This window comes from Bombyx mandarina, chromosome 15 (genome assembly GCF_030267445.1).
Source record: "Bombyx mandarina strain Sakado chromosome 15, ASM3026744v2".
NCBI lineage: Eukaryota > Metazoa > Arthropoda > Insecta > Lepidoptera > Bombycidae > Bombyx > Bombyx mandarina.
In genome coordinates, this window is record NC_143221.1 from 1,655,947 (window position 1) to 1,681,880 (window position 25,934).

The 25,934-nt window shown below is 41.1% G+C and overlaps 2 protein-coding genes across 9 annotated transcripts in view; one reads left to right on the forward strand and one right to left on the reverse strand.

Moving 5' to 3' along the window:
• Positions 1-25,574, reverse strand: part of alpha-Spec (alpha spectrin) — a 50,549-nt gene extending 24,975 nt beyond the window's left edge. For 5 of the 8 annotated variants that reach the window (XM_089733124.1, XM_028173845.2, XM_089733127.1 and 2 more), the window contains exons 1-17: positions 25,456-25,574; positions 11,732-11,825; positions 10,988-11,161; positions 10,048-10,314; positions 9,751-9,939; positions 9,423-9,611; positions 8,635-8,973; positions 8,065-8,304; positions 7,632-7,820; positions 7,442-7,550; positions 7,177-7,356; positions 6,602-6,786; positions 6,243-6,395; positions 3,300-3,459; positions 2,422-2,627; positions 1,859-2,086; positions 373-507 (exon numbers count right to left, since the gene is read on the reverse strand). In XM_089733124.1, coding sequence (XP_089589250.1) covers positions 373-507; positions 1,859-2,086; positions 2,422-2,627; positions 3,300-3,459; positions 6,243-6,395; positions 6,602-6,786; positions 7,177-7,356; positions 7,442-7,550; positions 7,632-7,820; positions 8,065-8,304; positions 8,635-8,973; positions 9,423-9,611; positions 9,751-9,939; positions 10,048-10,314; positions 10,988-11,161; positions 11,732-11,806 — 3,018 coding nt within the window. In that variant the 5' untranslated portion in view covers positions 11,807-11,825; positions 25,456-25,574. Of the gene's footprint in view, positions 1-372; positions 508-1,858; positions 2,087-2,421; positions 2,628-3,299; positions 3,460-6,242; positions 6,396-6,601; positions 6,787-7,176; positions 7,357-7,441; positions 7,551-7,631; positions 7,821-8,064; positions 8,305-8,634; positions 8,974-9,422; positions 9,612-9,750; positions 9,940-10,047; positions 10,315-10,987; positions 11,162-11,731; positions 11,826-24,952; positions 25,094-25,455 lie in introns of those variants that run through there. The other 3 variants (XM_089733123.1, XM_028173842.2, XM_028173840.2) reach the window with 2 other exon arrangements.
• LOC149501404 (uncharacterized) lies at positions 12,130-13,695 on the forward strand. Its single transcript, XM_089733450.1, has one exon. It carries the CDS (start codon positions 12,188-12,190, stop codon positions 13,550-13,552), a length of 1,365 nt encoding a protein of 454 aa, XP_089589576.1. The 5' UTR covers positions 12,130-12,187; the 3' UTR covers positions 13,553-13,695.
• Positions 25,575-25,934: the final 360 nt, after the last annotated feature.

Below are 25,934 nucleotides of genomic sequence, written 5' to 3' on the forward strand. Positions count from 1 at the left end.
TCGATAAATCTAGGGATGTCGTATCGACTATAAAAGCGTTGCAGAGATGGCACGCAGTCAGTTAGTAATCGGAACTACTCTAAGCGAAACAGCGAAAGGATCACCTGAAGCGGAAGAAGTGAATTGAGGATTTTAAAGTGTTTGTGAAATGTTTTAAGTGTTTTAAGTGCTAATACACTTTAAAAATTGTCTTTGGTAGAAATTTTATTTATACAGAATCCCAGCGCGTAAAGGTATTAAAATACTGAAATGCATGGTACGTGGAGCCCGAGTGAGCGTGTTTAATTTTTTATTTATTTTTATTGCTCCATCAGGCAGACGAGCATACGGCCCACCTGATGGTAAGTGGTTAACGTCACTAAGGATGCGCACCTTGTTGTTGGAGTTGAGCAGCGTGAGCACGTCGCCGCGCTTCATGGAGACCTCGCGCGGTGACTTCTCCGCGTAGTCGTACAGCGCCGCCACGCACTCCTTGCCCGACTCGTCCACCACGGGCGACTCCTGCTGCTGCGGACACACGGGACCGTCAGCGGCCGCCCTGCTGGTCTAACTCGATCGATTGTTACTCATTATACTTGCAATGTCTTGCAACCTTGGCCTATATCACTGAGATATGTCAAAGTTTAAAATATTATAATCTGTTCAAGGGTTGATCTACATTATGTATTAGTGTTTGCGTCCAGGCATGTTGTTACTGCTTTGGAATTAATAACAAAATAAAATAAAATGTTGCGTGTGCAACTTGGTGCACGTGAAAGAAGTGAAACTTCTTTTGCGATGTGTAGTAAATATGGTTTTGTTCATTTTACATCCTTACAAATTCCTCTTGTAATAGGGAATGCTGTGTATAAGAGAAACGACTTCTTCAACATTTAATAATTTTTTAAAGTATACAGTCAAAACCGTTTACTGCGACATCGTTTAGAACAGCATGCCGGTTATAATAACCTAGAACAAAGGTCCCGGCTGAATGCCATATGACCGCCTTATTAAAAATATTGCTTTCTACGACATTGGTAATAACGACATACCTCATAAAACGACCACATTTAACTAATATTTCGGAGAATTAGATCTGTTAGAACGACCGGCTAAGCTGTATTGTAAACAATTTGAATAGGTATCCACATTTGTCTTCAATGGCTATTAAAATCAGGAAAGAGAACAATAGGATTTAGTTTAGTGTAGGGTCTTTTCTAATTCTTAGAAACAAAAAACGTGCATGCGGTAGTCAAAGCCCGCTTCTTCATATCTCTTCAGTTAGTTTATTACTTATCTATACACAAGACGCACCAAAACTTTGTGGAGTTATTCGTAAAACTTTCAAAATGTCGCAAAGAAAAAGAAAACAAATTAATATTGAAGAAAAATCGCGTATTATGTAAATATATTCTTCCAATAATTCCCTATCGATTTGTTTGTACTTGCACGATACACATTAAGCATCACCGGTTGTTACGACTATCGGTTTTTACGACTGAATATGAGCAGTCCCTTCGATGTCGTTATAACAGATTTTGACTGTATATAGAAAAATATTTTTTTAATATCTTTCATTACAAATAAAATATAAGATAGTCAATATGTTAGTGCCATCTACAGGAACAATGAGAAACTAATAACAAGCCATCTAGTGGCCAACGCCCATAAACAGAATTTGTATAAGAAAAACGATCTAGCTCGTTTTCTTCCTCTCTCCAAGGCGAGTGGTTCGTGAGACGGTCTATTTTCTCACTCTCGCTCGTCCTAAATTATATCTTTTCGCTCCAGCCGTAAGAAATCTGTCGCAAACTACATTTAACTCTCAACGCGCCTAAAGAAGTTTCACTTCAAAAACCCTGTTTCATTATAAACTTACTCTGCATGAATTGGCCTGTTCCCTCAGCGACTTGATGGTATTCCCGAAAGCTTCCAAGTCAGACAGCAAGGCCTCGTGTTTCTTTAGCAGCGCCTCAGAGGAGTCCTCGTCCTTTCCGTAGTCCTGGGTGCAGGCGATGGGCTCCTTCTCTCTCATCCAAGATTCGGCTTCGTTGGCATCAGCAAAGTACTGCTGAGCTTGAAGAGAATCTTCGAGGTCTTGTTTACGCTATTTGCATGCAAAAAAATAGAATTGTCTACTTAAAGAATCATTGGATTACATGTTACATAAGATGATTAAATCATGATAATATACCTTTCCTTGTACATTTTTTTCCATTTCTTTAAAGTGATATAAATAAAACACCACAAGAGTCACAGTTCAATAACATTTTTATCAAAATAAATCCATACTGTGAATGGTAGATCTGGGGGCGCTAGAAGGGCTAGGCTGTAGGTGGTTCCTCTCGGCAGTGACTCTCTTACGTGTAGCAAAAGTAAAAGCGTATGTATAATGTATTACTGGCTGTCAACAAATTATAAGTGTAAGGTGCTTGCGTGTACCTGCAGCGCCTTCTCCTGCAGCTGGGTCCAGTTGTCGCGGAGTTGCGTGAGTCTGGCGGCGATGTCGGCGGCGGCGAAGTGTCCGGCGTCCCGCAGCGCAGCCCCGGCCGCCCGCACCGCCTCAACGCGCGCCTCGTGCTGCGCCATCTCACCCAGCACGGCCTGGTGCTTCTTCATGAGGTTCTGGACGCCGATCAGGTCGCGACCTGGAGCCACGTTAAACGTTAAAAAAGCCTTTACACAACAGGGTGCTCAAATAATGTAATTTAGACATTTCTCATATTTCAAACCAACTTGTATTGGACAACAAGAAACTCGGAATCTATATTTTATTAAAAACTTTACTATCTTGAATCTTTTTAAGGTGATCGATCGATTTTTTATCAGTGAGCTAGCTATTTTATCAATAAAAGTTTCCTGCATGTTCGCAGAGAATAGCACCACCCACCCTATGAGAGTGGGGAGCAACGTATCTTACACTAGAGCACTATACAGGCGAGCCCGTGTTCATAGGTAGAGTACACATTAGGCCTGCACAGTTCAGTGCCCATATTCTGTTATTTTTGTCATATGTTCCAGTTGGAAGAGGCAACAACCTGTGCGGTACAACTGACGATGCTTCTCTTAAGATATCACCAGTTGCAGCTAGCAACAGCAACTCTCGACTCTAATATTAGTCTTTATTTAGAGTTAGCTATAGTGGATAGTTAAGTGATGCTTCAGATTATCTGCTTATAATCTATTTAAGATTTATTGTGGATCAATAACAGCGCAAAAAGTATATCACTAATTTTTCATTAATCAAGGAGTCGCTAGACTTACTTGTATTCGAGATTTTCTTACGACAAATTAATACAGCTATGGTCTTTGAAACTTGCCTCTGTTCGTGGACGCAATGACGGGCTCCTTCTCCCGTATCCAGGCGGCCTCGTCGTCCAGGTCGCGGAACAGCTGCTGCGCCTGCAGCGAGTCCAGCAGCCTCCGCTTGCGCACCGCCATGGGCGCGTCCAGAGCCGCGTATCGGCCCACCAACGCGTCCTGTGCAGTACGTCTTATGTTACTCACACTGAATGGTAAACCGTCGACGTCGCCCAAAGCACGTCATTACGGATCCTCCCGATCAATTAACGGTGCTTTTAGGCACCACAAGCACCGTCGAACCCGTCGATTGTGACGAAGGGCTCGACGAGCGAATTAACCCATAGACACAGCCCACTGAGTTTCTCGCCGAATCTTCTCAGTGGGTCGCGTTTCCGATCCGGTGGTAATTTCTGCGAAGCACGGCTTTTGCTAGGGTCAGTGTGAGCAACACTCCGGTTTGAGCTCCGTAAGCTCACCTAAACACATTAGGGCGAAGCTGAAATAGCTTCTCAAGGCTATCAGCATAGGCAGGATTAAAAATACGTTACTCCCAATTCTTCGTACGTCTTACGTTACTCACAATTTTACGTACGTCTTACGTTACAATATTTTTATTTTATTACAGTTCACGGCTTTCGATTTCAGCTCGTAGCCGTGACCATTGCGTTCGATTCAAAGGCATGAGTTTAGTTAGTCAAATGCAGCTAAAAATCAAACAAGTCTAATGCTATTGCAAATACTTTCCGCAGTAAAAATCTCGCCATATTTAAAGCCATAACACACCAGTGCCATTACTTTCTTGAATATTGAGAGCAAGTCGTGTTCTACTATCAAGTAGCAATGTGCTAAGATAAAAATTTCACTTGTTCGTTTCCCTTTTGAAGGATGGGTGTGATCGATATGTGATATAGGGAGGGAGACATGCCTAATAACACAAAGTACTAATAAAACTGTACTGTACTGGCGGAAATATAACGCCGCTTCCAGGTCCTACAAGAAGGTTATTGCCAGGGCGAAATCGGAGCACGTTGCTAGAATTGGCGAGCGACTTAAGAGCTATCCCTCTGGGAGCCGTGCTTTTTGGTCGCTCGCCAAAGCTGCAGAAGGTAACTTTCGCAGGTCTAGTCTCCCACCACTACGCAAGTCCGATGACAGTCTGGCCCATAGTGCGAAAGAGAAGGCTGACCTTCTGGTCAAACTCTTCGCCTCGAACTCGACTGTGGATGACGGGGGTGCCACACCACCGAACATCCTCCGGTGTGATAGTTCCCTGCCGGAGATCTGCTTTACACAGTGTGCAGTCAGGCGGGAACTCCGACTCCTGGACGTCCATAAGTCGAGTGGGCCAGACGGCATCCCTGCAGTGGTTCTGAAAACGTGCGCCCCTGAGCTGACGCCTGCGCTAACGCGTTTGTATCGCCTCTCTTATTGCGCTAACAGGGTTCCGTCTTCATGGAAGACCGCCCACGTCCACCCTATCCCCAAGAAGGGTGACCGGTCGGACCCATCGAGCTATAGGCCTATCGCGATAACTTCCTTGCTTTCCAAGGTGATGGAGCGAATAATTAATATACAACTCCTGAAGTATCTGGAGGATCGCCAGCTGATCAGTGACCGACAGTACGGTTTCCGTCACGGTCGCTCAGCTGGCGATCTTCTTGTATACCTTACTCACAGGTGGGCTGAAGCCTTGGAGAGCAAGGGCGAGGCTCTTGCTGTGAGCCTTGATGTCGCGAAGGCCTTCGACAGGGTCTGGCATAGGGCACTTCTGTCGAAGTTACCATCTTACGGAATCCCCGAGGGTCTCTGCAAGTGGATCGCTAGCTTTTTGGATGGGCGGAACATCACGGTCGTTGTAGACGGTGATTGTTCTGATACCATGACCATTAACGCTGGCGTTCCACAAGGTTCGGTGCTCTCCCCCACGCTTTTCATCCTGTATATCAATGACATGCTGTCTATTGATGGCATGCATTGCTATGCGGATGACAGCACGGGGGATGCGCGATATATCGGCCATCAGAGTCTCTCTCGTAGCGTGGTGCAAGAGAGACGATCAAAACTTGTGTCTGAAGTGGAGAACTCTCTGGGGCGAGTCTCCAAATGGGGTGAATTGAACTTGGTTCAATTCAACCCGTTAAAGACACAAGTTTGCGCGTTCACTGCGAAGAAGGACCCCTTTGTCATGGCGCCGCAATTCCAAGGAGTATCCCTGCAACTTTCCGAGAGTATTGGGATACTTGGGGTCGACATTTCGAGCGATGTCCAGTTTCGGAGTCATTTGGAAGGCAAAGCCAAGTTGGCGTCCAAAATGCTGGGAGTCCTCAACAGAGCGAAGCGGTACTTCACGCCTGGACAAAGGCTTTTGCTTTATAAAGCACAAGTCCGGCCTCGCGTGGAGTACTGCTCCCATCTCTGGGCCGGGGCTCCCAAATACCAGCTTCTTCCATTTGACTCCATACAGAGGAGGGCCGTTCGGATTGTCGATAATCCCATTCTCACGGATCGTTTGGAGCCTCTGGGTCTGCGGAGGGACTTCGGTTCCCTCTGTATTTTGTACCGTATGTTCCATGGGGAGTGCTCTGAGGAATTGTTCGAGATGATACCGGCATCTCGTTTTTACCATCGCACCGCCCGCCACCGGAGTAGAGTTCATCCATACTACCTGGAGCCACTGAGGTCATCCACAGTGCGTTTCCAGAAGTCTTTTTTGCCACGTACCATCCGGCTATGGAATGAACTCCCCTCCACGGTGTTTCCCGAGCGCTATGATATGTCCTTCTTCAAACGAGGCTTGTGGAGAGTATTAAACGGTAGGCAGCGGCTTGGCTCTGCCCCTGGCATTGCTGAAGTCCATGGGCGACGGTAACCACTCACCATCAGGTGGGCCGTATGCTCGTCTGCCTACAAGGGCAATAAAAAAAAAAAAAAAAAAAAAAAAAAGATTAGTTCCGACTGACCCGCTTAGCCTTGATGTTATCCGCGTCGAAGTGTCCCTTCTCTATGAACTGCTCGGCCTGGTTCCGTATGGCATCGATGCGTTCGGCGTGCGAGCTCACGTCGGCCTCCAACAGCGCGTGCTTCTTCTGGAGATTCTGCACGCTGGTCAGATCCTAGGCGACAACAGACAGACAGTTACACTTACATAGTATTATTAAAACGAATCAACATTAAATTGTTAACAAAACCAATAAACATAGACACTGCTGACTATGTGGTTTTGAGACTTATATACCTGTTTGCAGTGTGGTTTTGGAAAGTTAAAGAGTTAAAATGTTTTGCGTTTAAATATAATGGAAGCATCTGCGCGCGCGTGTACCTTCCCGTAGTCCTCGCTGAGCAGCTGTCCTTCAACTTCTGAGAGCCAAAGTTCAATGTCCTCGACGGCCCGGTTGTACTGCTGTTGTTGAGCCGCTTCCTGCAACTTGTTTCCCTTCAGCTCCGAAGACTGCACCAGTCGCTCCCATATTCCGCCCAGCTCTTCCACGCGAGACGATATTTGAGCTGTACGTGTCATAAACGATTCGTGATAATACAGTAAAACAAAAATAAAAAATAAATATAAAAATGAATTGCTGTTCGTTAGTCTCGCTAAAAGTCTCGAACGGCTGGACCGATTTGGCTAATTTTGGTCTTGAATTATTTGCGGAAGTCCAGGGAAGGTTTAAAAGATTAGATAAATATGAAAATACACGGAATTAAATAAAAATAACAATTTTGTTTTTCCTTTGATGTGTCGGACGACGGATTCTTTCCGTCGGTCGGATTCCTTTTGTTTGTTTTAAGTTTATTTTTTAACAAAAGTTTAGGTCTTTTATTTATCGATTGAGGCACTCAGAAGTCTGCCGGGTCAGCTAGTAAAAAATAAAATAAAAATTTTACAGTAGTACTAACGTTGAGCAAAATGTTCGAGCTCAAGCAGACGCTTGCCGACGGCCGTTATCTCGTCGACGCGAGGTTTGTTGGCCTGCAGCTCCTGTTCGAAGTTCTGATGTTTCTGCACCTTGCCATTCAGGTTGGTCGGATCCAAGTACGAATCGTCGGTGGCAAACTTCAGCTTCTCGTTTACCCAGCCTGAAATAATTACAGCAAATAAATTAATTGTCTTTAACAAGATTTTTGTTCCAGCAGTATGGTGATATACTGTACGCATGTTTACCTTTAGTTTCATCACAATCCCGTTCGAACTGTTGATACTTGTAGGCGTCTTCGAGGAGAGCGCGGCGCTGGTTCGACTTCTCTAGTAAAGCCGCACGACGCTCCAACAACTGACATTGACCAAAGTTTATAGATTATTAAGTGCAAACAGATATCAGTATTGGCTATAGAATATAAAACACACGGCATACCATCTCTCGTCTTTGTGCGACATCGTCGGCGGCGTAATGGTTGCCCTCAATAAGTTTGGTAGCGAACTCGTCTAGGGCCTTGATCTTCTCTTCTTGCGCGGCGAGTGACTTTTCAAAGTCTTCATGTTTCTTCAGCAACGCTTCCACGGAGTCTAAAGAGTCTCCTACATCTTCGTTCGCAAGGAAAGCCTGTGGAAAATATTGCAATTACAATGTGCACCAGAATTGAAAAAAAATCTTTATTGCTTTTTATATGTGTATATTAATGTTTTAACTGAAGCCTCTATTAATTGTTATGAAATCTTTACTAATCATAATTTTGCTAATTTTAATTTTAATTTTACTAACATAGTTATAAGTATTACTCTAATAACAACATATTATTATGGACTTATAATGGTCGGAATTAAATGATTTTTTTTTCTTTAAATACCTCTTGTTTGTGCATCCAGGCGTCGGCCTGTTCAGTGTCGCGGTAGAAGAGTTGCAGGTCCATGCACTGAAGGTAGAGCACGCGGCGCTGCTCCCACAGCTGCTGCAGCGCTGCGGCCTCCCGCTCCAGCGTGTGCAGCGCCGCGGACACGTCGGCCGCCGCGTGGTGCTCGCTGGCCACCAGCGCCTGCCCCGCCACGGCGCACGCGCCGATCACGTCCGCGCGCGCGTCCATCTCGCCCTGCGTCGACAGTTCACCATGTCATTTTCATATTTTTGGGTGAATTAAATTCTGAGGTTTTATTTTGCACTTTAGAGACAGGTGGATAAACCTTCGACGTTTAAGAATATTATGTTATTCATTTCCTGAATTTGAATCCACTTTAACAAACATCATACACTTTTGATACACAAAGTTCCAAAAATTTAGAGCATTTTCTTTTTTATTTATTAATTATATTTTGCATTCCGACAGTGAGACAGTTAATTAGTTATAGTTATTTAAAAAAGGCATTCGCTGCGTTCGTACATTCAACGATTCCTTTAGAGGTTGATTGATCAGATGACATACCTTGTGCTCCTGGTGCCTCTCGAGCAGAGCCTCGGCCCCGGGCACGTCCTTGGCGAGGTCGTCGGCGGCGATGAGCGCCCGCATGTCTGCGAGCCAGGAGAGCAGGTCGCGGTAGTCGGCCAGGAAGCGGTGCAGCGCGAGCGCGGCCTCGAGGCGCTGCCGGCGGTGCGCGGCGCGCTGCACCAGGCGCTGCCAGGCCGCGTGCGCCTCGTCGCGCTTGGCGCTGATGGCGTCGGCGTGCGCGCCGTGGATGGCCCCCAGGCGGACGGCCTCTCCCTCCAGCACCGACACCTTGTCCTCTAACGCGGCCAGATCGCGCTCTACTCCTTCGTGCTTGCGCTGCAACAGTCACGCCATCATTAGAAATTATAGGATAGTAGCCAATAACAAATACTGTATGCGCTGCTGAATGTGGCGTACACAACTTTTATATAGGAAGAAATCACTGATAGTCAAAGAATATCCGTTTGTTATATACTTCGCTAACAAGTAACTAATTCTATCTATGTATGTTGATGTATTGAGTACTGCTGTATATGAGTGCTGAACGTGTACTGGCGCTTTATACTACGGTTTGAGTAAAGCGATGTAAAAGTGATGTAAATGCGCGCCTGCCCTGTACGATACATGACTCGTACAAATACAATTAAGACAAAAGAAGCTATGGTACACCTCATTCTACACGTTGCACCCACTCATTAACTGTACATTAGAATCACTTCTGTCAATGACAGTCAGTGAGTTGCATTACTTTATTACGAACGCTACGTGGATATCCCGGGGTGTACCTGTAGCGTCTGCACGGTGGCCAGGTCGCGCCCGTAGTCATCGGATCCGAGCACGGCATCCTTCTCCGAGATCCAGGCGATGGTCTCGTCGGCGTCGCGATTGAAGCGCTGGATCTCGTGGGCTCCGAACAAACGTTCTTGACGCATGAGCGCCATCTGACGCAGGCGCTGCCAGGCTTCGTTCAACTCCTGATATAAAAAAAAAATCCGTACCATTTAAAAAATATTCTATGTATAATTGTGTTTGTTTTAATTTACACTTAATATTATTAACATAGCAATAAATGATAAGTTATTTAAAAAAAAGAACATAAAACTATGTACTTACGTCCTTTCTCTTAACGATAGTTTCCCTTTCAGGGTGTCCTTCGAGTACGAGTCTCTCGGCGAGCTGGTTGACTTCAGTGACTCGATACTCCTGGGCGGCCATGTCCTTCTGGAACTCGTCGAACTTGCGCTGAAGCACCTCAACATGCTCCAGGTCAGAACCGAATTCATCCGCGCACACAAATGTTTCCTGTTCAAACAAAGCTTCATGAGTCAAAAAAAAAATAACAGCACCACTATTATTGATCGTCAGTGGCAGCAAAACGCCTAAGTTTTTTTTAAATATATTTTATTTCACCTTGTCATGAATCCAGAACATGACTTCATCGCAGTGCCTCAGAAACTGCACCAGTACAAGCGCCTGCTGCAGCTTCATGCCCTTCTCGGCGAGGCGGGACAGCAGCAGTTCCCAGAGACGGTGCAGTTCGTCCAAGCGCCGACGGATGGTCTCCGAAGCGAAGTGTCCCGCAGCTATCATCTCTGACCCGGTGTTGTCCAAAACTACGATAGCATTGGAGTGCGCAGCTACCTCCGCTTCGAATGCTTGATGTTTCTGGATTTTCGCCTGAGTGAATTGAAAATACACATATAGTTGTGACTACTGATAAATAAATTGGTGATTTGTGCCCCTGAAAATTTATTCCAGTTACTTTTTTATAACATAGATGGCTGAATCGTATATTCTAATAGCTTTAGAACCATAATGGTTTTGCAACGCAAATTGACAAGGTAGTAGTAACATTCAATGCTGATTAGCAGGGCCGCGCCGACCCCCTGCAACACCTGTGTGCGAAACCCAGGAAGCGCCTCCTATTTTTACGAATCTTCATGCTTCAATGTATTTTTTTTAATTATTTGTTAATTTTGACTAATCTTTTGACGTAAATTTTGGGATGCTTTTACTTTAAATGTATTATATGTTTTGTTATTTACAAGTTATATGTTGTGCCTATTGTACCTTCTTACTTATCGTTACTACACTACAAAGAATTTGTTTGTTGTGTAAGTGTAACGTAAATAATTTCGGTGGTGGCGCCCTTATTGTCTTGGCGCTTGTGTGCACCGCACACTTCACACGTAGGGGCGGCGCGGCCCTTCTGATTGGTGATCACCGTACACTGGTAAAATATTCAAAGAATGCTGCTCTCTGTTCGCCAATCTTGAAGATCTTACTTTTTTCTTCCCTTTTAACTATGTAAACGTAACTTTTTCTTGTATTCTGGAGAACCTATACATACCTGAAGGTTGGTGGGATCTTTGTAGCTCTCATCGCTGGCGGCCTGCAGCTTCTCCTGAATCCACGACTCGAGTTCATCAGCATCACGCTTGAAGTACTGGAAGCGACGGGAGTCCTCGAGTTTTTCACGTTTGGCACGGGCTTCCTGCTTAAACTCTTCATAGCGGTTCAAAACCTAGGAGTTAACAATATATTTTTTTTTAGTCAACAAGAATAAAAATCGTCACTAATATCTTGTAATCTTACAATTAACTGCTCAAGACACCATTGACAAGTATATTACTTATAAACTCCCATATGACCATACCATAAAGAGACTATAAGACAACGAAAATCACAAATGATTGACTATTTCCATCCACTATTTAATCTTGTGACTGATGACGAAACTTTAAAACTTAAATCTGAATGATATCAGTTTTATTATGAGTGAATTTTGAATCTCGAGAGATTTTCTCTGAGCTCATATTATCTCAATGTCAACATCAAAATTTTCTAAAAAGCTTAAATAAATTTTCATAGCCATTGGCAGCGTCTTCACTGTGATCTGTTGGTGTATATGAGCAAATTTGGTTAACTTGCCTTATATTCTGAGAACGTAACCCGTGTTACGAAGCCTCATAATAATGACATAGGTACAAAAATAAAATCCAAACAATGAAATGTCATTTTTTTTAAAAAAATCATTCTGTATCACTACTTTCTGAACAAGTGTGATATATTTAAATGAATACTGCAAACACACCTCCTCACGACGCTCCTGAATGTCCTCTGCTGTTTCGAGGATCTTCACCTCTTTCGGTGGTGGGATCTGCTCCATGATGGATACGTCGATTCAACTACCATAAAACAAATATTTTGTACTAAAAATGAATACATCAGTTAGAAGGAAGTGAGTTAATAAAGAAAAATGTCGATAAAATATAAAACGAATTTATTTATTCATAGAACTAGGAAAAAATTTTGGTGGTTGAGTGATCGAAGCAAGTGTTTTGGTTATTTATATAATTCTCGGGTGTTTTATTGGGTTCCATTCCTTGTTGATTAACTAATTATTAGTTTTGTGTTTATATAAGTGTGTTGTCTTATTTGTAAGTATTATAATATAGTAGTTTAGTGTAAATAGTGTAATTATGAACGGCGTCGACCCCCCCGATCCCGGGGAGGTTATATCCTTGACCCATCTAACTCTCCAATCCCAATGGACACGGAGTCACTACATCCTTCAAGAAAAAGACAAACTCCCCCAAATTCTGATTATTCTTTACCTCAAAAAAAAAATACAGTCGCGCAAGTTATCGGATCTGTTCAGTCTGTATACACTCTACCAGAGTTTGAGGGCAACAGAAAACGGTATTTGGATCAGGATGTTGCTCCTTTTTTAATCCACGTAAGTAAAGATTGTGAGATTTCGTCTAGTTCTTCGCTTCGCCCAATTAAGTTCGGTCACTTTTTACATCACAACAATATCAAGGACGTTGCTAAAGATGGTGTTAAACGTATCGGCCGAAACCGAGTCTCAGTCCAATTTAAAACTGCTGTTGCCGCAAATTCCTTCCTAGATCACCCAGGTCTTGCCGCAGCCAAATACAATGCCGTTATACCTTCTTATAATGTGACTCGCATGGGTATTGTAAGAGGCGTTCCCGTAGAGTGGACCTTAGAAGAATTAGTTTCTTCCATTGAAGTTCCAGATGGTTTTGGACGTGTCATCAGAGCCCGACGACTCAATAAAAAATCAATTGAAAACAACACTCCTATTTGGACTCCTACTCCGACAGTTGTCCTTACATTTATTGGCCAAAAGCTTCCTGATAGGGTTTACTGCTTTTTCAATTCCCTCCCAGTTCAGACATATATTTTACCAACTATTCAATGTAATAATTGCTGCAGATTTGGACATGTTGCTACGCAATGCCGGTCAAATGCGCGTTGTTTTATCTGTGCGAAATCTCACTCTGGCATTGAATGTAATAGTTTATCTCCGATACCTACCTGTTTGTTTTGCTCTGGTAACCATAAAGCCATAGATACATCTTGCCCTGAATATTCTAGACAGAAATCTATCAAACTGGTGATGTCACAAGAGAACATTTCATACAACGAAGCAGCAATCAGGTTCCCACAAGTTAGAAGATCCTTTGCAGACATTTCTCGTACGCCTCCCCCCCTTTTTCCCACTCAATCTTCCCAAACCCTAACCCAACCTTCTCCACACACCCAAGCCATATCCAATTCAGTCTCGTACCGTCGCACTTACTGTACACAAAAATCCCCTCCAGCTCCGGCATCCAGTCCAGGTTATGATAGGCAAGCTCATCAAGCAATCGTTATTACTCCCCCTTCTAGTCTCCCTAATGGGAGTGCCTATCCTTCAGATGATGTATCTCCCAATGACAATCTCCTGGAACTCTTACTGTCTACAATTTTGAATATATTTTCCCGTTTTGGGGACTTTGAACTACCGAACAATGTCATGTCTAAACTTACTGAGCTTAATAAAATTATTAAAAATGCCCAAATTCCTACAATGGAATTGTCACAGCATTCGTCACAAGAAGAATGATATCATCACTCTTATTAACAAATACAAACCTTCTATCTTTGCTGTCCAGGAGACATGGCTTAAGCCTGGATCCAACTTTAGGATCCCGGGTTTCTCATGTCTCCGGGACGATAGATCAGATGGTTATGCTGGCTCTGCTATTTTAGTATGCAGAAATGTGATATTTAAACAACTCTCCCTTCCTTCCCACAGTAATAGCATTTTTGCTGTTGCTGTTAGAGCTAATAATATTTCTTTCCTCTCCATCTACATCCCTGAACCTAACTTAGCTATTCTCTTTGAATTAAAAACTATTATTACAAGTCTTCCTCCACCTATCCTTATTCTTGGTGATTTTAATATTCACCATACATCTTGGGGTTGTTATTACTGTGATTCTATTTCTTTTCCTTTTCTTGATCTCTGTGATGAACTAGATTTGTGTTTACTGAATGACGGGTCCCCTACTCGCAGAGTTCCTCCATCTCAGAATCCAAAGACTGCTGTGGACCTTTCCTTAACTTCTCCTTCCTTGGCTTCTAGCCTCTCCTGGTCTGTCCTTTCTTCCACTCACGGTAGTGATCACTTTACTATCATTCTGTCAATTCCTGATTCCCTTCATTCTATTCCTACTGCTTCCCTTCCACCTCTCTTAAAATTTAATATTCACAGAGCTGATTGGTCTCAATTCAGATCTCATTTAGATCAAGAGATAATGAATATTCCTTTGATTAACCCTGTCAATGTCCTTTCTTCTTACCTAATTTTCAGAAACGCTCTTCTTTCTTCTGCTGCTAATTCTATACCTCTCAAAAACACTGTTAGATGTAAAATCCCTTCTCCTCCGTGGTGGGATTCGGAGTGCACTCAAGCTTGCCAGAGCAGATCAGAGGCAGAGAATGCTTATTCGGTTGCGATGAGCTCGGAAAATTTCATCTCTTACCAGAGAATTGCTGCCAAGACTGTAAGGCTTTTATCAGAAAAGAAAAGATTTGGTTGGTTGCGTTTTTGCGAGGAGCTTTCTCCTATTACTCCCCCTTCTAAAGTCTGGAAGAATATGAGACGATATCGCTGCTCTGTTCCTGCTCTTGTCATCTCATCTAACGATCCTTCTGACTGGATTGAACATTTTTCTTGTAGGTTAGCTCCTCCCTCTGTACCTTGCTTGGAAGAAACCTTTCCCTCCGCTTTTTCCTCTAATTCTACTGATGATTTTGAGTCTCCTTTTTCTTGGGAGGAACTTTCAGCTGTCTTGGAGGGTTTAAGTGATTCATCCCCAGGAATTGACGGGATTCCATACTCTTTTATTTCCAAAAGCAGTAACTCTGTAAAACGGGTATTCCTTTCCATTCTTAATAATATCTTTTTATCTGGAACTCCACCTGACGAATGGAGGACTCAGATTATCATCCCTATTTTAAAACCTGGAAAGCCCAGCTCTGACCCTTCTAGCTATCGGCCAATCGCTTTGTCCTGTACAATGGCTAAGATATTGGAACATTTAATCAAGAATCGTTTGGAATGGATTGTGGAAAATAGAAACATATTAGCTAAATCTCAGTTTGGATTCCGAAAAGGTTTTAGTACTATGGATAGTTTAAGCATATTTCTAACAGACGTTCGTATTTCCTTCTCTAAAAATGAGTCTTTAGTAGGTGTTTTTCTGGACATATCATCTGCGTATGACAATGTTCTTCTTCCAGTGCTCAGGCAGAAAATGCTCCAGCTGAGTATTCCTGTGAAGATTGTAAACATAATTTTTAATCTCCTGTCTCCTAGATTCGTATATATTCGTGCTCCAAATTATTCTTCCTCTCCCAGACAGCTGTGGAAGGGGCTCCCCCAAGGGTCAGTCCTCAGCCCGTTACTTTACAGTATTTATACGTACGATTTAGAGCTTTCGGTTAATTCCTTTTGTCAAGTTCTACAATATGCTGATGATCTCGCACTCTATGTTTCTTCTAAGAATATTGATGAGGCCTCTTCTCTCCTAAATTCAGGTATAGGCTATCTCCAAGACTGGCTCTCAGACCACGGTCTGTCCCTATCTATTCCTAAAAGCAAAGTGGTTGTTTTCTCTCGGTCCAGATCTTGTCCTAACGTTTCAATATCTTATGATCAACATAATTTTTCGGTTGTAGACAATGTGAAATTTCTTGGTGTTGTATTAGATTCTAGATTAACTGGTGTCCATCATATTAATCATATTGTTAAAAAATGTGAAAAAAATATTAACATTTTGCGTTCCTTATCTGGTGTCTGGTGGGGATGTCACCCCTATACTCAAAAACTTATGTATAACGCCTTAGTACGTAGTCACTTAGACTATGGCACTTTCCTTCTGGAACCTTGTAACAAATCTGCTATGAGTTCCCTTGACAAACTTCAATCTAAATGTCTGAGATTAATCTGTGGAGCTATGAAATCGTCACCTATTAATGCTCTTCAGGTAGAATGCGGCGATGCTCCCTTATTCCTTAGAAGACAATACTTATCTGACCGGTTCCTTTCTAAAGTCATTCAATCCCCTTATCATCCTCTTATCTCTAAACTTCATATCCTTTCTGATTTTATCTCTTCTAATAAATATTGGTACCACAAGGATTATCCCTGCCTTTTCAATAGTTTTGTCAGCTATCTCCGCCTTCCTTGTCCTGTATTTCAGTATCAAAAATTTCCTCTTTTCGACATCTCTTTTAAGGCTCTTATCTTTCAGCCTCAAGTTCTTTTAGATCTCGGCATAGAAAAAAAATGTAATTCTGCAAATTCCCAGTTAAATAGATACATTGCCAAGCATTGGCCCGATTGGCTCATCATTTACACTGATGCTTCTAAGTTGTCAGACCAGGGTTGTGTTGGCTCCGCTGTCTGGATTCCCAAATACAATATGATTCTCAATTTTAAATGCCCCCCTCAAGCTTCAGTCTTCTCTGGTGAGTCCATAGCTATTCTGGAAGCACTATCATTCATTGAGTCCCATAAACTAAATAAATCTGTTATTCTTACTGATTCTAAGAGTTGTTTACAGGCTATCGTTGCTAACCAATTTAAATCTAAATCTAAATTTCCTTACATACTTAAAATTAAAAATTTACTTTTCAGCTGCCATTCTAAAAACATTGAAGTTGTCCTTGCTTGGTTGCCTGGCCACAGTGGCATTTTAGGTAATGAAACTGCAGATCTTTGTGCCAAAGATGCCACAACAACTGGCTGTATGGATCATTACAGAATTTATTCTAATGATTTAATCCCAATAGCTAAACAACGATTGCTTTCTTCTTGGAATTCTTGCTGGCAAAAGACTAGTTTTTATAAAGGTAAACACTACGCTGATATTCAAGGCTTTATTCCTCCCCGACCTTGGTTCTGCAACTTCAAAGATTTACATAAACGCGTTACAAGTACGATCTGTAGATTAAGGCTAGGCCATACGTGTACCCCCGTCCACCTGGCTAAACTTCATATCAGGGATAGTTCTATTTGCGAATGTGGTCTTGACGAAGGCTCTCCAAATCACATGTTTTTCAGTTGTCCTCGTCTATCTTCCTCCCTCTATGATCTCCTTCCTCCTGATATTCCTCGCCCCATTGATCTCAAATCTCTTCTTTCCCTTGTCAACTCTCCTTTCGTTTATATTCTTAGTTCATTCATTAACCAAAATAACATTAAGCTGTAGTTTGTCTGTCTTTTATCGAACTAACCCCTGTATATATATTGTGTGCGTCTTATTTGTTTTAGGTAAATCAACAGAGATCCTGTCATCAAACATTCTTAGCTACTCACTTAATTCTTAGTGAATATCTGTGACCTTGCTCGTTCACGAAGCCCGCTATAGAAAGCAGAGTATTATATACACTTGACATTGGCGAAATCTAAAAGGAAACGCCATAAACCTAAGAGATAGAATAGATATTTATTCATAATATGTATTTATATCGCACCCTTAAAATATAAATGACACTATACGAAAATGTTCATTTTACAGTATGGCCGTTTTAAGTTTTTTTTAATATTGTATGGGTGATATGGAACATAAAAAATGTAATTATAGCTTCGTGATCGGCTTAAAATAACAGTTTAACTAACGCTGTTTCAGAATCCAGTGGCATACCATAAAATTATTGATTAATTATCAATGGAGAAGCATTTAAAAAAAAAGTTTTGTATAGTGTCGGTTATAGTTTGATAGTTATTCAATAATTTTTGCTTAATGACCTCTAAGTCGTTATTTTACCTACATTGTACTGATAAAAAAGAGACAAATAAAACAATATAATTACTGAAATATTAAAGAATACTATTTATTTGACACACGCTCACAGTTTTAGGTCAAAACTACCGCAAATAATCATAATAACAAATCTGTCTAAATCTAGACAAAGGTATTGTCAAAAAAACTGAAACTTAGGATTTGTGTTTGAATAAAATTCGTAATTTTATCATAATTAACATTATATTAAAATCTTGTTCTTACTTACTAATCAATACAAATTAATAGAGGTATTCCAAATTAAATACCAAGGTTAAAAGTCTTTCAAAGTAGGAACTGTAAAAGTTACGTATAAATAAGCATATCAAAGGCTTAATCACAAGAGTCAGCAAAAATATTATTTATGATAACTTACAGTAGGTACTTAACTTAAAAATATTGTTTTTCACAAAAAACCGTAAGTAATTATAAAAAATATTGTATCAACATTATGTAGGTACATCCTATAAAATGTTGTAAAACTAAATTTAAAACTGAATTATGTAAGAACCTGTCGTCTCTTAGCAATTCGGTCTTTAAGCATCAAGTTCTAGAACCGAGAAAAATATTAATAAAGTAACAGTAACTTAAAAAAAATTTCGCACAAAAATCCGTAAAATAGATCACAAAAAAAACCTATCAAAAACCTCTTCTTACAAATAATAATTAATCAACTACATTTTTAAAGGGTGGACACTACCCACCTAGTTCAAAACTCTGTCAAAGTAGGAATTGTAAAAGTTGGGTATCAAACCAGCATCTAGAAGGCTTTTCACGTCACTCTTCTTTCTTTCGGATAAATCTAACTTTTGGTTATACAGATGTTGCAATTCTTCAGTCCTCTGGTTCCTTGCACTGGCTCTTTTAGATCCCAGGTTAAGTTCTTTGAAATCATCAACGTAGGATGTTTTGTAACAAAATTTTACCTTATCATCTTCAACTTTCACCACTTTGATGACTTTTATATCAGACACCTTTACAAGTTCACTTTCAACGCTTTTGTTCAGTCTAGGAACGGGCAGTTGTTTGATGTCAATGAAATAGTTATAAGCCGTTTCGTTTACTTTGAATGGTGTGCCATGTTTTTTTGCACTTCTGATGTCGGTTACGTACTGGGAAGGCACATAAATGAGTCCAGATTTAAGTATTCTTTTTATATGTTGCTCAATCGTTGAATGTGCTGCATCTCCTTCGTTCTGTGTGTGTCCACGGATTTAAAACTTGTGTGTTATAGATGTTACTTTCCAGTTAAGTGCACATCATCGGTATGTACATCTATGCAAGATGTACATACCGATGATGAATTGATTTTTCTGCTGGCCGCAGCAGTTATCTGAGTAGAAAATAAATCTATGTTTTTGTCAGCTAAAGAAGATTTCTTTGCAAGTATTTTAAGACACAACTGCCTATTTGCTCTTGCATTTGCTCCACGGTTACCTTGCGATTCGTCCCAGAAAAAAACATTCAGTATTATGTCTTGCAAGCTCAGAGATCGTAAAATTCAAACAATTTATCTTTGACTTGTAGAAGACAGAAAACAAAATTCTAATTAAAGTTATTAAATAACTGACGTTAAACTCAAACTGCCACTTATGCACTTACTCACTGTAAATATTCGAAAGTATATTTATTTAATAAGTGACACTTAACGAAATGTGCCAGTTTTTTACTCATCTTGATAAGGGATTCCTCCGGTGACTTGTCGCGATCTGGCATAGTGCCGGTTTATTAATTACCGACCGTGCAAGTTGTTACAAATTCATAAGTGACACTAGCAGCATCTAGCGAAAATTAAGCACATTAGAGCTACAGGGGTCTTTGCATTAGGCGCGTTTCGTCTTACGCACTTTGACACTATACTTAACTAAAAAATAGCATTTTTTGTATAGTGCCATTTATGTTTTAAGGGTGCGATATGTATTACAACGTCGCATAGAAAATCTTCAACAGTAAGTATATATACATAGATAAATAATGCATTTTAAGAATTTTGTCACGTATGTCGAGCAACAACTATGCGCATTTCATAACTGCATGAGCAACGTTTCACGAGAAATCGTTAGTACCGAATCAATACATTCCACTTGTAGGATCGATATCACTTGATCGATTTGCTTCACGAAGATTTCCATATGATACATGTATTATTTATAAGTTACATGTATCATATAAGTTTTGATAAAATACATGTTTAACGATCTTAAAGATTAATGATAAAAATAAAAATTAACTTTCTATCTCAATTAATTTAATTTACGTGACGCCAAAGTACAAAGTTAACATACATAATGAATGAAATGTATGTACGTTTTTTTTTCAAACGGCGTCTATAGAATGAGCAGTGATTGATACCCGTCGCTCAGGGACATCAGCGATGCCAAGCACACAACCAAGTCGCTGTCTAATGTTGTTAGAAAATTAATATTAAACATATCTAAACGCACTCATAGCTGGTTTGTTCAATAACAAAATATTTAGATTTAAAATTACCTAAACATCAACGTGCTCGTTCGCCAGTGACCACGAAAATTGTACAGTATTCGAAATATCGGAAATAATGAATCAACAATAAAAAACGGCGAGATTAACCAGCCAAAATAGTTTAGAATTATGACTTCGACTCGTGAAAACCGATGCAAATATTATGTAACTATGAGCGAAAATAAACATGAACAATTAAAGGGCTATTATACCTCTAACATTTATAATATACAAACAGAGTTACGATTCTGTTAGGTAACACAAATTTTATTTGATAATTACTATCTTATCAACGAATGATAGCAAGAGCGGCGTAACTTTATGCAGTATGAATTACTGTTTCAGAAAAGACAGTTGATTTCCAGGGCTAGCGATATTCAAACGATTATCCCAAACTCTATCTTTACTAATGACCAAATATAGAAAAAAAAAACTTCCTTTAATCTACATGAATTTTAAGCCAAAGGTCGGGCTACACTTGACATCAGACGCGATTACGTCACACAGCCTTGTGACTCATAAACTATGTAATCTGTATTGTTAGCTTGATAATGAACGTGTTTCTCTGCATGCCTTTAAAGACTTGACTAATTCAGTATGACTGCTCACAGAACAGATAAATTACCAAATACTTCATACACATTCATAAGAATAAAAGCAATATTTCAACTGTTAACTTCAAGTTGTACACTTTGCTTTTTGTTGTTTTTTTGTTGCTTTGTGAATTTATAGAGCAGCTGATGCCGGTGGTTATGCTCGCTATAAAAAAGCGGAACTGATTCAGAAATAGAACAGAAGACATTAACATGGTCGGATATGTTGATATTATACAGGTCCACCTAATGTGATCACAAATAGGATACAATAATGACTATGCTAATGACTGTCGACAATTAACCATCTTAATTATATTAAATATGTGTAATTTAAATCAAATTAAATACTAATTGTGATATGTGAAGACTATGTCTACTGATTTTAGTTTTTTGACTCATGCACAGTGGACACTGTTGGACATAGGCTTCCCCCAAGGTTCGCCATAAAAGTCGGTCTTGCGCAGCCTGCATCCAGCGGATTCCCATGATTTTTAGTAGCTCGTCTGTGCTCCTCGTGGGGGACCTACCCACGCTGCGCTTTCCTGAGCGCGGTCGCCACTCAAGAACTTTTCGGCCCCGGCGGCCATTTGCTCTACGAGCAATGTTTCCTGCGTACTGCCAATTCAACCTTGCAATCCTTCGGGCTATGTCAGTTACCTTGGTTCTTCTGAATATCTCCCCATTCCTGATTCGATTTCGCAAGGAAACTCCAAGCATAGCCCTCTTCGTTGCTATTTGAGTGACTTTAAGCCTTCTGATACGGCACATTGTCAGCGACCACGTCTCACTGCCGTATGTCATCACTCGGAACACACACTGGTTATAGACATTCGTCTTCAGACACTGCGTTAATTAGGATGAGAAGATTTTACGCAGTTTCCCGAACGCTGCCCATTCTAGTCGGAATTGACGATTGATTTCTCGAAGTTGGACCTATTTATTACCTAGTTGGACAATTTGTCCCAGGCTTCGAGCGTAAAGCATCCGACCTTTACTGGACTGGGCACTACATGGACATTCGACATAATTTTCGTTTTATCCATGTTCATACCAAGGTCTACTCTCACAGAGCCCTATGAGGTCATTGAGCGTTTTACTGAAATCCTCCAAGTTCTCGGCCATAATCACGTGTCGTCGGCAAATCGAAGGTGAACTAATTAATCGCGGTTGATGTTAATGCTAAGCATTCCCTTTCCAATCCAAAACTTTGAAAATATCCTCCAATGCACAGGTGAACAGTTTCAGAGAAATAACATCTCACTCCAGAAACATGGGTTCCGAAGCCTGGTCCTGTAATTAGACTGACATAGTGGCGTTTTCGTACAAACACTTCAAGACCTTTAATGTACCAGTGATCAAATTGGGACCTTTATCTCTATCTTATATTAATCTATATAATCTTTTGACTATCACACTTCTTACAACCAGAGTAGATTGTATGCATTCTATCTCGAACTCCTGTGTTCATCCATAGTTCATTTTCAGTAATTTTTTGGCCATGTACCACCTGGCTCTGGAATAAACTCCCATCCATGATACTTCCTGAGCACTATAAGATCTTCCGAATAGATAAGGTTTGAAGTAATAGCTTGGCTTTGCTTCTGGCATTGCTGACATCCATCGCTGACGATCACTACTTACTATCAATCAGGGTGGTCATATACTTTTCTTCCAATGGTGTCAATAAGTAAATGTATTAGAGTCCTAAAAATGTTTCATTTGCATGACGCTCTATTATACCATACAAACAAACTAATTCATAGCCTCTCCAGTCTCCACTGTTAAATGAATTATCGACATGGCCTAGGCCCTTTTCTGCATCACGCTCGCGTACTGCCCCGCTTTCGCGGAGCAGCGCCGCGTCCTCGTTGCAAAAATAGGACCGGACTTGTCGCTTCCGACCGTCGTGGCTGCGATGCTCGGCAGCGATGAGTCCTGGCAGGCGATGCTCGACTTCTGCGTGTCCACCATCTCGCAGAAGGAGGCGGCGGAACGGGAGAGGGAGAACTCTTCCTCCCTCTCGGCGCCGTGCCGCCGCCGTCGAGCCGGGGGTCGGAGGAGCGCGTTTGTCCAGCTCCGGCCCCTATGAGGAGGCAGTCTCCTCCCGGTGATGGTCACGGGGCGACCTAAGGGGGTTGAGACTGCGCCGCACGCTACCGTCACTCTAGCGCGCTGGCACCAGGAGGACGGGACGACGCGTCGGCGACTGCGGATTGCGATGCGGTCCGCATTTTCGTCGTCTCTGTCGTCCCTGAACATACTGTGGAAGAGCAACCCGGTCGGCGGTGTATCGCGTTCCGACCCGGCAGGCTGGTTCTGGCCCAGCGGGGTATCCCGGAACACCAGCGGCATCGCCCGGGCGGCCTGGTAAGGCCGCCGTACCGCGGAGACTGACGTCGTTGGTCGTTGACTATCGCCTCGACGACCCGTCGGTCGGGCGTCCTCGGGGTGGCGCCGCGTGTCTGGTTGTAGTGTTGACCGCGGGAACCCCCCTACTCTGACCGGGTTTTGACCCCGGACGGAGATCGGACGCCGGGTGTAAGAGTGCAGGGGAGTCGTTTAGTGGGTGGGCCCTAAATTCCTTAGGCCCGCGGTCTGCTCTCAACACCTGCAGATCGTTGAGTCTCACATACCCCGCGCGCCCCCTAGGCGCGGGGACCTCGTAGGAGGTTCGGCCCTCGGCCCGAAAAAAAAAAAAGGCCCTTTTCTGCATGAAGTCAAACCTAAGTACCTGATATTTATATAATGATTCTATACAGATAATAAAGTATTAAGAGTTAATGTATGAAATTGCTGATTTGTACTGAAAAAATTAAATTCACTTTTTTTTTCATTTAACATATTTATTTAATCAAAATATCTACCATTATTATCTATACATTGCTGCCATCCAATATAACCTGATAGAACTCTGGTGATCTAGATTCTGATCTGATCAGCGTCAATTTGAAGTACCTATTACAATAAAGCGGCAATTTCATACTTTAACCCCTATTACTACTAAACAGATGTTATTCAAAGAAGAAAATATCATAAGATCAAGATTTTTACAAATCATACTTACTAGATGTTGTAATGACCTACTTATCGTCACAGTTGATTGCTTAGCTAGAGTAAATCAATACTGTAATTTAGTCAACCATAACCATAGAAATAAAGGAATATTGGATTGAATTTACGATAACCATAATCAAAAAATGCAATGGCTGACCCCAGGTCAAAGGCTGCAACAGTTCCCAAAAGCAAAGCTTACCAATAAAAAGGTAATGGTAACTGTTTGGTGGTCTCACCATGGTGTTATTCACTATAGCTTTCTTCGATCTGGTCAAGTATACACGGCAGATGTCTACTGTGCCGAACATCATACATTATATTATTATGTCTTGTCTCATATTTATAATATTGAATACTTTAGTTTTCTTTTTTCCTTTGATATTAACCCCTTACATTAGAAACCTATTATTTCAGAATAAGCAATTATGTGTTTCCAATAAAAGAAAAATAAACATTAATTACAAATACACAAAAGTGTCATTGTCTATTATCAGTGTCCTAAATGTAAGGAGACCCAGTGTCCTGATATTAAGTGATAAGATATTATGTCTAAAATGAAATCCTATAGGGAGGTACCAATTGTTTTAAGGACATATTCACACGTAAAAGGAATGGATGTTTTTTCCAATTTATAAGTCTTATTACATTCTTTAAAATAAGTAAAATTTACAAACAAAGCTCAGCAAACATTAAGTGACAACAGAGCTAAGATTGAGTCTTCTTATTAACTTTAACAGCTTGGTGGCAAGACAGCAAAATTTTTGCTTCAGGTAGGTCATTGCTCATATGGGTCATTGCTGTGGGGGGACTTCCATAAAAGTCAATTAATATTTACATTTATTGCATACTTTAAATCTTGTATGGTTTTTTTTTATTATTCGAATAATTTGTTTTTGTCTTAATTTTGTTTATTTCCGTTTTATTTGTGGAAAAATTAACCAAAAATTTTTCTAATAGAAAAACTAGGATTGTACAGAAAATATTTCAGGAGCATATTATTACAAATATATTTTTTATGCAGAAATGAATCAAGTAACGTACCGAAACAGTTTGTTTTGTAACAGAAGTCAAGAGCTTCTTAAATGTCCAGCTCTGCCCAATCAAGGCGAAAACAGAACTGCAGCCGGCTACGCAATCAATATTACATTGCAGTATTACACATGTGTACAATAGAGTGTAGAAAGTACTCCGCAATACTGTAATAAGGAGCGGCTACTGACGTCCTACTTCCACACGCCCCTCCGGCGATACGATTTTATCGACCGACTTCCTTCCTAAGTTTAATGACGTAATGCTCCAAAATAAACCAATGACAACAGTTAGTACAACTTTTACAAGTCTCGCCAGAAAATAAATGTTTAACGAAGATAGTAAGGAAATCAAATATGATGCTGCTCTTCCACAAATTCTGTTATCGTTTCCATTTGGACATTTTGGTATTCGCCGACACTTGGGTGTGTCATCGATAATTGAAAAGGAAATTGAGTTTTGGAGCTTTAATCCGAAATAAAATTCTTGATCTGAGAGTCAAAGTACTAACTTACCTGTGTAGCAGTAATCGGTCACAAATAACACAAGAATTCTAGCACTTTTCACAAATTTTCATGGAAAATCGTTCGTTCGATTAAATCAGGTTTAGAATACACCATAGATTATACACTTACACAATTACACACACAGATTAGGCTTGTTGAAAAAATATCGATACATCGAAATATCGATATTATTTTTTCAATGTATCGATTTTTTTATTTTTTCCCTACCTAAGCTGGTAGCCTGGAGCGGCTATTCCAGCGTAACTGTAACTAGTAGGTGAGCTCACGGGGCTCAAACCTGACGACGATGCTTACACAAACCCTAGCAAGAGTCGTGCTTCGCAGTATCTACCACCGGATCGGAATCGCGACCTACTGAGAAGATCCGGCGAGAAACTCAGTGGGCTGTGTCTGAGAGTTAATTTACTCGTCGAGCCCTTCGTCGCAAGCGACGGGTTCGACGAGAACGGTGACCGGTGCTTCAAGTA

What these genes read in the sequence shown, in the direction of transcription:
- LOC149501404 (XM_089733450.1), top strand. Translation starts at nt 12,188, where the DNA reads ATGGACACGGAGTCACTACATCCTTCAAGAAAAAGACAAACTCCCCCA.